We start from the raw sequence: 10,721 nt of genomic DNA, 5'->3' as shown, positions 1-10,721 counted from the left end.
TTGGCCAGTCTGGGCTCACAGTGACCATGATCCGACAACAGTGGCGGTTGATTCTGGCTTTGGGTGAGTGCATTCGCTGTTCAAGACACACCGCCCTCCTTCGCAGCTCTCAAGCGGCATGTGTATGTGTCTCTTTCTGTCTTTTGGTTTATGTTCCATGTGATTTTTTGATTGACTAATAATTTCATAGCTGATCGTAATGGCTGCATTGCTGAAGCATTGTGTAATTTGATCAGTAGGAGTGTGCCTGCTGTAGCTCGCAATAATAAAATCATAATACCAAAATCATCACCAGACACGACACGATTAGATGATTAAATTTTGAATTTAAGAAATTAGATATTTAGATTATTATTAATTCTTGCCATTCGATACTGTTTCAACCCTCCGTAAACTCATAATCATGAAGAGGAAATATAGTTATGTAGTTATCTACCTCCTTTGTGTCTTGTTTTTGCCTAACATGAATGCTGCATAGGTCAATACATGTATGACTAAAGATTTAGGGGAAGAGATGGGTCTGCTACCATTGTATGCCCTGAAAGTGTAAATGTTACTGGAAGGAGTTCCTTTGGTGGATCATATCACCTGGACCATTAAGCATTAGGGAAGCACTTGAAGAGAACAGACACTTTGAACAGTAAATCACCAAGATTATTTTTGAAGAAATTCCAGAGTCAGGAACAGTGTAACAGCAGTGAACTTTTGGGCACTGAAGGTGTTGCAAGGAATATTGTGACTCCTGATGCACATTTGGACTTCATCTTTTTGACTTAACCACATACAAATCATACAGGACAAAGTATAATAATTGTGTATCTACAGGCTCAAAAGTGAGCTGAACTTTTCAAGAGTCACCATAAAACCCAGATTACTAACCCTACTGCAATGACCAAAAAAAGGTGAATTTTACCCAAACCACTGCCAAAGCAACTGTTTGTCTTTCTTCCTTCTCCCAGAATGCATCTCTGTATGTATCTCCAGTCAGTCTTTTCCTCAGAAGAGGCAGTGTGCATTCCAAGTGACTCCCCAGAACAACATATACACAACTGCTGGCAATGTAAATGGGTCGGCGCAACTCTGTGAGAACACCCAATGCTGTGTGGGCTATTATGTGGTTGTCAATGGACAGCCAGCGGTTGACGTTCTTGGTAAGAAACCATGACGTAAGGCATCTGGACTAGTACCTCTGGACTAGTCTTCATGGTCTGGATTCTGTTCCTGTAGTCAGTGATTTAAAATCTGATCAACATCTGACTGATGAAACTGGCTGAAACTGGTTAATTGCTGTAATGTAAGGTTTACTATGTTTCTCATGTTTTTAATTGTTTGATTTTTCTCTTGGAGCTTGTGATATAGTCGAGAAGTCGTGCCCGGATGCAACCTGCAAGGCCCAATCACGCTTCAACGGTCGCGTCATTAAGTGTGTGTGCAACACAGACCTCTGCAACAGCAACATCACTTGGACATCAGAGTTCGAAGAGCCTCGACTCACCTTCTCGTACTCTGGAGGTATGATAGTAATCAGATTGCCAATTATTGAAATATGAAATGTTACTTGTTTTTATACCTCTACCCCTTCACCCCCGTCTCCTCCAACAAAAACCACCTTTGACTTCAATTTGAAATTTGACACTTGGGGCATGACATTGGCTAGATTCCTTTTTTCAGGTAATATCATGTACTTGCTCTTTTTTAACATGCAAAATTCTATTTATAATGAAACAGTTCAAAGTAATAAATATACTTGGTTGACTCGAAAGGCTTGTCATTCATCATTCGCATGTAACACTAGCATTTACTTTTTGTTTTCTTTTTAGATGAAACAGTGAAAACTGCTGCAATTCTGGTGGGAACCTTGCTTGTCCTGTGCTTCGTGATCGTTGCTGCCAAACAGAGATGCCTCTTTAGAAAGAAAAGTAAGGGCTTTTTTGTTTTCAGCATCATGGTAGCAATGCAAAAACTGCATTTACTTTTACTAGAATATTACTTTAATTTTCATTTGTGATTATTGTTTCTAGTTACTAGTTTTTGATTTAGCTATCTTCTTTTGAGGACAACACTGACTTATTGCCTCACTGAATACAGTAACAGAAAGTGGGAGTTAAACTAGAATAGGTCAAATGCCATTACAGTGAGTCAGTTGTTGAAGTTTGTAGGTGTTGTTGAAGGAAGCACGCACACACACACACACACACACACACACACACACACACACACACACAAGGAGTTTATTGTTTATTTCATGGGAAGATGGAGTTGAAGGTACAGCTCTTGAATTATAGCTATCAAGGGATTAGAATTGGATTTAGATCAGAGAAGCTGTATAATTGTTGACAAGAAGTTGTTCTGTATTAAATACTCTCTCTGGAGTGGAGAAAAAAAGGTTCTTCAGACAAGTTTCCACATATTCGAAACTCATATTCCGCTCTCATGATGTCTTTGTTTGACCTTGGATCCTTTCATTCTCTTGCCAGACTGGCCTTGGTCTTTTATCTCTGTTATAACAGAGATAAAACACCTTGTTTGTTACTCTTCAATCAGATTTCTGTCTTTTCTGCAGCTATTCAGTAAAGCTAGTTTAAAATTAAAAGTGACTTTATTGTACAGTCGCCAATAAGTGTGTGTTAATTACAAGACCTGTCTACTTTCTTATTTACAGTATTTACAGTAGAGGAGAATCCACTCGCCCTTGATGATTACAATGTCTCACTGCCGTGCTCCTGTGAAACAACAAAAGCCTCCGAGATTGACGTTGCTGACATTGAGCTACAGCAGGTGAGCCGAGCTATCAAGTGAATTATTCTGAATAGCCAGAAGTTTTTGCAAAATATTGCTAAATCATATCAGGTGATACATCTTACCATGTATTGTCATTTTACCTGAATGTTCATACCTTTTCCCAGATTGTGGGCCGTGGGCAATTTGCAACTGTTTGGCAGGGGAAATACCAAGGATCTGTGGTGGCTGTGAAAGTGTTCCCTGCAGGCTGGAAACATAAATTTAATGCGGAGAAGGAGGTTTATGAGCTACCACTCATGAAGCATGCTGGGATTGTCCACTTCCTGGGCACTGGGATGAAACTGGATGGAGGCAGTTCCCTCATTGTCCTGCAATTTGCTGAATGTGTGAGTGGCAACCAGTCATTGGATAATGGTTAATGGAAACATAAACAAGTGTTCTGCCATTTTCTTCACTCTCACAGCTCTTGTAGTATTGTTTTTGGCAAATTGGACTGGATTGCATTTATAGCATCCACATGGCCCAGTGAGGCGAGGTTGATGCCATGTATGGCATGATAACATGATTTTTTTTTTTTAAATCTAACTAACCTTCTACAGTCAATCACACCTTATTCCCTCACACTCATTTCCTTGGTGTATACCTGAAGCTGCTGTAGGCTCTTTAATGTTGATGTTCTTGGACATGAGTAACAGCCATCCCTTTGATTTCAGGGTACTCTCCACTCCTTCCTGCGTGAAAACAACAACAACTGGATGTCGTCGCTGAAGCTGTGCCAGTCTTTATCGCAGGGACTTTCCTATCTCCACTCTGACCTTTGCAGACATGGTATTGGCCAGAATGTTGGTACTTCACAGTTAAACAGCATTGCAGAGGGGGAGGAATCTGTATTATTGTCATGTGGCTTCACCTCTTGTCAGCCACTGGGAGGCCAATGAGTTAAATGGATTGACTAGGAGTCTTTTTTGATTTGTTAAGTCTGCTGCTGTTAAATATCCAAATGAATCAGAATCGTCTCATTGTGCCAAATTACAATATGTCTTTTCTTGCAGATGCGCATAAACCTCCTGTGGCCCACAGAGACTTAAGCAGCTCCAACGTGCTCGTGAGAGCAGATGGTACCTGTGCCCTGTGTGATTTTGGATGCTCCACCATCCTGCGTCCTTTTTCAGGACATCGCTGCAGGCAAAGCTGCACAATAAACATGGAGGTGAGCTCCAGGTGGAGGCACAGCTTACTATTGTTCATTCATACTACAGTGAAAGCATAAAAAATAACTCTCATCTCATTAAAAAAAGAAGATAATTAAAATTTCTCCTAGAATAAATGAAAACCTGCTCAATGGCAATGTAAAACAAGACGGGTTCATTCCTATCCATCTGCAGGGTCATGCTCAGTTGGGCACGCTGCGCTACATGTCCCCTGAGATCCTGGAAGGCTCTGTAAACCTACAGAACACCTGGTGTCTCATGCAGGGGGACATCTATGCTTTGGCACTGCTGCTGTGGGAGATCTGGATGCGCTGCTCTGATTTATTTGAAGGTAACCCTCCTTGATCAGGTAGATACATACGTACATATAAACATACATGCATAGATAACTAACAGAATAACTAAAGTACACTAAATGCAGTTGAATACAGAATAAAGCATTCTTTGTTTTACTTTGTTGATGTTTATTTAACCAGATAAGTCCCACTGAGGTGACAATGTTATGAAGGCTAGAATAAGCCAAGAACTGAGACAATTTCAAAAACAAATAACAATACTTAAAAGGTTCAATTGAGCAAAAAACAAACAAAGATTGAGTAAAGATAAAGACCCCCATCGCTAAATCTGAGGTAGCCTGAATAATCATGAGAGGCCATCAGTAACTCAGGATAATAATTAATGAAAACTACTAAACATCACATCGATCGATACTGGCAGATTTTAACAAAATCTGCTTGGGCTTTTTTTTTTTTTATTGAGGTTCATTTGAGTCATCAGCTGTATCTCTGTGCAATTCTGGGTACACTTTATGTGTGTTGTGGTACTAGAGGGATGTTAAAAGTCATACAAATGTCTCCATCTGTAGGCGGTATTGCTCCACCGCATCTGTTGCCTTATGAATCTGAGCTGGGAGCCAGTGTAACCCAGGAGAGGCTCATCCTGTATGTGTGTCACATGAACGAGAGACCTTCCATACCTCCACACTGGGAGCTGCTACCACAGGTATTCTTACTCCTGGTGCTCCCTGTGTGAATAAGCAGTTTGTGCGATGATAGTGAGTTTGTCAGTATTGACTATTTTCACAAATTCCAGGCATCTGTGCTGCAGGAGATCCTGACAGATTGTTGGGACTGTGACCCGGACGCCCGTCTGACTGCTCAGTGTGTTACAGACAGATTGTCCTCTCTTCAGTCTTTCTACTCTCCATGACTTCTTTTTCCTTTTTTTTTTTATCTCCAAGTTGACTTGTTGTAATCGCCATAGTTATTTGCATATCAAGCATTTGTTCTGTCATCTTTGTGTCACAATGTGTGACCTTTCAAGTGAATTTTCATCAGTGTGAATTGTACAGGTATCCCTTTACATGACTATGTTTCCATTACTCTCTTTCTTTATATTACATACTGGGTGAATGAATTGTAAGCGAGTCACATGATATGAAAATTGATAAGCGTATCCTTGTGAACGATTGTTTTTTTTTAGAGAGAATAAAATGCAATGACTTCACTTTCAGCTATGGGTTTGTATTGTTGGCACAATTTTATATAACTTCGATATATGATTTTGCTTTTGTGCCTAAATAATAATAAAAAAGAATAAAAAGATACAACTGCTACTTACACTTAGAGTAATAGTTTAAAGCTCACAGAAAAATCAGGTGGAGCTAATAATGCTAGCTCTGTTACATTTAAAGGCTCCAGGAGTTTCTAAAAATGTTTTGATGTTTTTGTTCCAATGTAATGTATCAAAGCTCTAGAAAGCCCTGTGTTGTATGCCAAGTTATTTACATGAATGGTTTTATGTGTGACTGTGGAGTCAGGTTTGTGTGTGTCATGGGTAAACCCCACCCCAACAACAACAACAGAACAACATTTCCTCCGACGCTTCCTGGATTGCTGCCAATCATGAGCGTGGCTTTAACAACTGGGCGTGGCTTCCTGCTGCTTTTCTCTGATGCTTCCGTGGATCTCAACGCGGAAGACAAACAGGGAGCTCTGAATTCCTGACAGAACTTGGCCGGACCTGAAGCTGGTTTGTAAGGTAAGCCCGTGGAAACCTAGTCATTGACTAAGTGATTATAAGTAGAGTGTGTGGAACAAGACGAACAGAAACCACAACAGTCTGAAGGATAAGAGCTGTTTCATCACAGCGTCACCTGTAATGTGGAGTTAAAGCGAGAGAGAGTTGCAAAATGACCGCTGGCTGTTGAGGCGTTAGACCGCAGTTTAGACACCGTGTTCCAAACTCCATGACTCACCATAAGCGCCTTTGTGTGATTAGGTTAGCAAGAGTCACAGTTTGTGATTAAAGTATTCTGTTGTAATAAAGTTTCAAAACATAATAAGCTCACCTTACTCACCAAGACCGCCAGGTAATGAGTTTTAGGTTTACGTAATAGACTACATCCCAGTGTACGTCTGTATTTCACCATAATTCTTAATGCAACCAGGAAAATGGCAAAATGGAGCAAATCTTAAAACTCACTGCACAGTGCAAAAGTTTTGACACCATGTGAGCATTCATGAAAGGAATCTTTGATGTGTAAAGAGGGATGGTTATCACAACTTCTTAACTTTGAACTCATCATCTTCTTGACCTTTGATACTGTAAGTGAGTATTTATGGCCTGTTGGAAAAAGGGATTGGCTTAGTGGGAACTTTTTATAACTGCTGTACAGTGCTGGAGTTTTTCTAGATCACTTTTTATGCACCACATATGTGAAACAACCAGATGTGATGGCAGATTCAGAGGATATTGTGTCAGATCAGCAGCCACAGAACTGCATTGTTTGGGGAAAAGTGTGTGGGGACTAGTTTGAGTTGAATTGGATCATAGCCCAGGTATTAAATTATATAAGGCACAGTGTTGTTACACCCTTCATATAACTTGCTTTATGTATAGAATGTATTTTTACTTCTCATAATTTTCATTGCGTTTATTTTCTCATTGTTTCCTCAGGTGAGACCTCAAGTGTTTGACTTGTCAGGTGAAAAAAACATAACCATGTGGCCAAATCAAGGTGGGATATCATACATAACCAGCATAATTACTTTGCCTTGTTTTATAATATTTGTGGTCTGACTAAAAAGGTGTGTATGTGTACTTTTGTGCCTGTCAGGTCCTCCCCCTCCCCCGTCAAACCCCATCTACCCTCCTGGCCACAACCCTGCATATCCTACTCCACCTGCAATAGGAGTCCCCCCCCATCCTGGCCAGTACCCGATTGGTATAAACCCACCCACAGTACCAAATGCACCTCCAGGGCTGATGCCTTATGGAGCTCCAGGACCCCATCCTTATCCCATGGCTCCAGGTGGATATCCAGCAGTCCCTCCTGCTGGTGTTCACCCTGGTCCATACCCCCACTCTCCAAAAGGGGGTCACCACAAAGGTCATAAAGGTCATAAAGGTCATCATGGAGGGCTAAATCCCATGACGGGGGCTTTAGCCGGAGGAGTGGCAGGGATGGGAGTGGGGCTGGTTGGACATAAAGCCCATAAAAAGATGAAGAAGATGAAGAAAGCACATAAGGTGCACAAACATGGGCACCACAAACACGGCAAGGTGAGATTGGATTTAACGATACACCCGGCTAGAGCTGTTTGAAAGTACTGATTTCAATGCTAGATAAGAGAAAGAAAGAAAGATAAAGATGAAACTTGAACCTGCCATTGCTTCTCAGCCCCAGGCCCCAACTTAATTTCAGTCAGTACTGCAAACACACACACCTTCACCAAGAAATATAAATATGGTCATGACTCAACTGTTGCACAGTGCAGCCCCACATAAGAGACACAGTACTGTTGGGAATCAACATGGCTTACATCCTACTTGAAGAAGCATATAGACTTTTTCAATTAAAGCTAAATATTTTGCCATAGCACATCAATACAAACTATAACCAGTCACTAGATTGCTCTTTGAAACATGACGATGGCTTATGTGAGCACAGACAAATCACCAGATATAAATGGTCCTTATTTAAAGTAAAGTTATTTGTCTTGACATTGTTTGTGCTAAATATAGTGCTGCAACTGCAGATTATATTTTATTGTTGATAAATCAATTGGTTTGATTGATAAGAGGTTTGATAATAGTGAAAAATGCCCATCAAAGGTTAGAAAGGGAACCAAAGGTGACATCTTCAAAAAGCTTCTTTCCGTTCTAAACCACAAAATATTCTGTTGGTTATCACATAACACAACGAGAAGGAGGAATTTGAGTGGTCAGGATATGCACGTTTTTTGCCATTTTTCCTTGAAAATAGATTAATTGATTTGTCAGAAATGATTTTTCTGTCAATCAGCTAATAGAGTCATTGTTTCAGGTCCATTTCAATATCTCTGCTTTGGGTAAACATTTACAGAAAGGATTACAGAAATAAAAGACAACATGCAGCTATATCAAATTTTGATAACTGAGTCATAATTACTTTTGCAAGCCTTGAAGAGTTCACCACATAAACACCTGATAACATTGGGAGCTGCATGACTGCTGTAAATGTTAGCCTTGCTCTATCAGTTTGCATTTGACTGTATAAGATAGATCTTTGAATAGATTCAGGTAAACTGGTGCCTTTGGGCGATTAACAAGTAACTGCAGTTTAATTTTCCACTCAACGTGGTTTCTGTGAGTACAGTGAGTGTGCAAATTTGTCAGTTAGTCGGTTGCTGTGTTGGCTTTTAAAGATGATTAAGGCAGATGTGACATTTTAAATGCTTTAAAAAGTGTAAAATATGTAGTTCACAGTATGGTACACAGGTTGAATTCTACATATTTTTACCGTACTAAAATTCTTCTACTGTTGGCTGCTATTCATTAGTGGTCACCGCAGTGGATCACCTATTTCCAACTTGCTGGCAAACCAGGCCCCGCCCAACCTGGCACAGAAATCTGATTTCATGATCCACCAACCCTGTGATCAGTAGACCACCTGCTGTACCTCCTGAACCACAACAGCCCACATAAAATTATATCAAGTACTGCAGTTGAAGTCAGCACCAGCTTTAAAACCAATAATATAGTGACCTCTAAAGGCAGCTGGGAGATTTATACAAGACAGCAAATGGGTTTGGAAACAAATGTGCATTAAACATTCTGAGGATACAGTCAGAGGATATAGTCAGCTTTCAGAGATGGTGAGACACACCCAACTCATCTTAAACTCGCAAGTAGAGCTAATAAGCAAAAACTGCATCAGACATCAATGGCCTTTGTCTGTCATAGGTGGAACAAAGGTGACATATTGGATCTGTTTTAGGGCTAGGCTGGCTTGAAACTGTTGAATCTGGTTGAGCCTGAACAGTGATGGTTATCTAGGTGGGAGTTACCTTTTCAGACTACACCATGAATAATCCTATGCACTCGGACCGTAACATTAGTTGTTCCTGTCATGTTTATATGCACTTATTTCAAGTTGACTTGGATAAAAGTGTCTGCTAGGTTCATTTAATGTGATTCAGTGGATCCAAAAACAGATGGTGGCTCCACCTTTAGTCTAGAGGAGACACTTTTTTATGGCTCAGGAAAAAAAATGTAGTACATGAAGCTGAATAAGGGAGAAACAACCAACCAAACTGGCAATACAGTGATTAAAAGTTAAGCACCTCCTTTTGATCTTCTCAGGTTGTTGGCAAGGTGAAACCAAAAATCCATGATCCATTACAGTCTATCACAATAGGTTTGTCGTCATTGGCCTTGAAAACATCTAGATGATAATCACCTTCCTTCCACTGTTAATGACCGTGTCTATTTTGCGAATTACTGCTGTTCGTTCTCAACATTCCACCTGCTCAGGGGAAACTGCATTAGTAAGGTGCAGCTCAAATGACACAAAACATTTGCTGTTTGTGTTTAAAACTCTTACTATATTGAAATATGAATACATATATATTTCTTCTTTTTCTTCACAGTCCTCCAGCAGCAGCAGCAGCAGTAGCAGCAGCAGCAGCAGCAGTGACTCAGACTGAGACCACCACTTCAAGACAAGGCTTTCACAGAAAGGCTGCTTTACGAAAGGGCAACCTGAATATTAACAATAAACACACAAAAGTCATGCTTATCACTTTTAACAGGATTTCTGTGAAAATGCCGTACTTTATAATGTCTCGCATGGGATCTATTTATACTAAAAATGCGTGCATAAGCTGTTGCTGTGAACATCTCTCTGTATTGGCATTCCACTCTGTCTTAAATTTCTTGTCTTTTTTTGTGTGGCATATGTGTTACTAGTGTATCAACATATTGACATAATAACAAAACTTTGTTTTGTTTGGGGAAAAAAAAAAATCTAACAGTGATTTAGTAAATGATTTTTTTTTTTTACTTTGTTTTTTCATAAGATTAATAGGTGGAGAATGATATGGATATTGAGGGTCTTAGACTTAGATTTTTTTTGTAATTATAAAATCACTACTGTACATAACTGCATAAAAAATGTATTCTGAATTGCTTTGTATCTGCACTAATTTTAATGATAAATATAAAGGGTCTTAAATTAATCTTGCTCAATAAATGGGTGTAAATGAAAAGTCAAACGATTGTGAATGATTGAAGTTTCAAACCCAGTTGCAGTACACTTTTACGCCCACTAGTGGCCCTAGAAATATAAAAGTATTTTACATTCTATGGTCTTTCATTGAAGTTTGTAAATATGAGCATACTAGACACATTGGTAAAACATATACCTGTTTGCTAGTCAAGGTTTAAATACATGTAAAACACGTGGGCCGTCTTTCCTTCAGCAGCATTCGATTCCTGTTGTGACGT

General features: G+C 39.7%; 2 protein-coding genes across 2 annotated transcripts; both read left to right on the top strand.

The window, feature by feature from the left end:
• Positions 1–26: 26 nt before the first annotated feature.
• Positions 27–5,162, top strand: LOC143332089 (anti-Muellerian hormone type-2 receptor-like). Its single transcript, XM_076749353.1, has 11 exons — positions 27–63; positions 960–1,151; positions 1,348–1,512; positions 1,821–1,919; positions 2,675–2,778; positions 2,907–3,128; positions 3,456–3,570; positions 3,795–3,952; positions 4,128–4,284; positions 4,819–4,955; positions 5,046–5,162. The coding sequence occupies exons 1-11, from the start codon at positions 27–29 to the stop codon at positions 5,160–5,162; spliced, it is 1,503 nt and encodes a 500-aa protein (XP_076605468.1).
• A 747-nt stretch (positions 5,163–5,909) lies between these two features.
• On the top strand, positions 5,910–10,486 carry prr13 (proline rich 13). Its single transcript, XM_076740046.1, has 4 exons — positions 5,910–5,993; positions 6,912–6,972; positions 7,072–7,517; positions 9,866–10,486. The coding sequence occupies exons 2-4, from the start codon at positions 6,957–6,959 to the stop codon at positions 9,920–9,922; spliced, it is 519 nt and encodes a 172-aa protein (XP_076596161.1). The 5' UTR covers positions 5,910–5,993; positions 6,912–6,956; the 3' UTR covers positions 9,923–10,486.
• Positions 10,487–10,721: the final 235 nt, after the last annotated feature.

The sequence above is a fragment of the Chaetodon auriga genome, chromosome 2, assembly GCF_051107435.1.
Source record: "Chaetodon auriga isolate fChaAug3 chromosome 2, fChaAug3.hap1, whole genome shotgun sequence".
NCBI classification, from domain to species: domain Eukaryota; kingdom Metazoa; phylum Chordata; class Actinopteri; order Chaetodontiformes; family Chaetodontidae; genus Chaetodon; species Chaetodon auriga.
This window is presented reverse-complemented; position numbering and strand designations above follow the sequence as displayed.

Coding starts and splice junctions, on each gene's coding strand:
- LOC143332089 (XM_076749353.1), top strand. CDS start 27: ATGATCCGACAACAGTGGCGGTTGATTCTGGCTTTGG. Junction 1,920..2,674: donor ATGCCTCTTTAGAAAGAAAA/GTAAGGGCTTTT, acceptor TATTTACAGTAG/AGGAGAATCCACTCGCCCTT. Junction 3,571..3,794: donor CTCTGACCTTTGCAGACATG/GTATTGGCCAGA, acceptor CTTTTCTTGCAG/ATGCGCATAAACCTCCTGTG.
- prr13 (XM_076740046.1), top strand. Junction 7,518..9,865: donor GGCACCACAAACACGGCAAG/GTGAGATTGGAT, acceptor TTTTCTTCACAG/TCCTCCAGCAGCAGCAGCAG.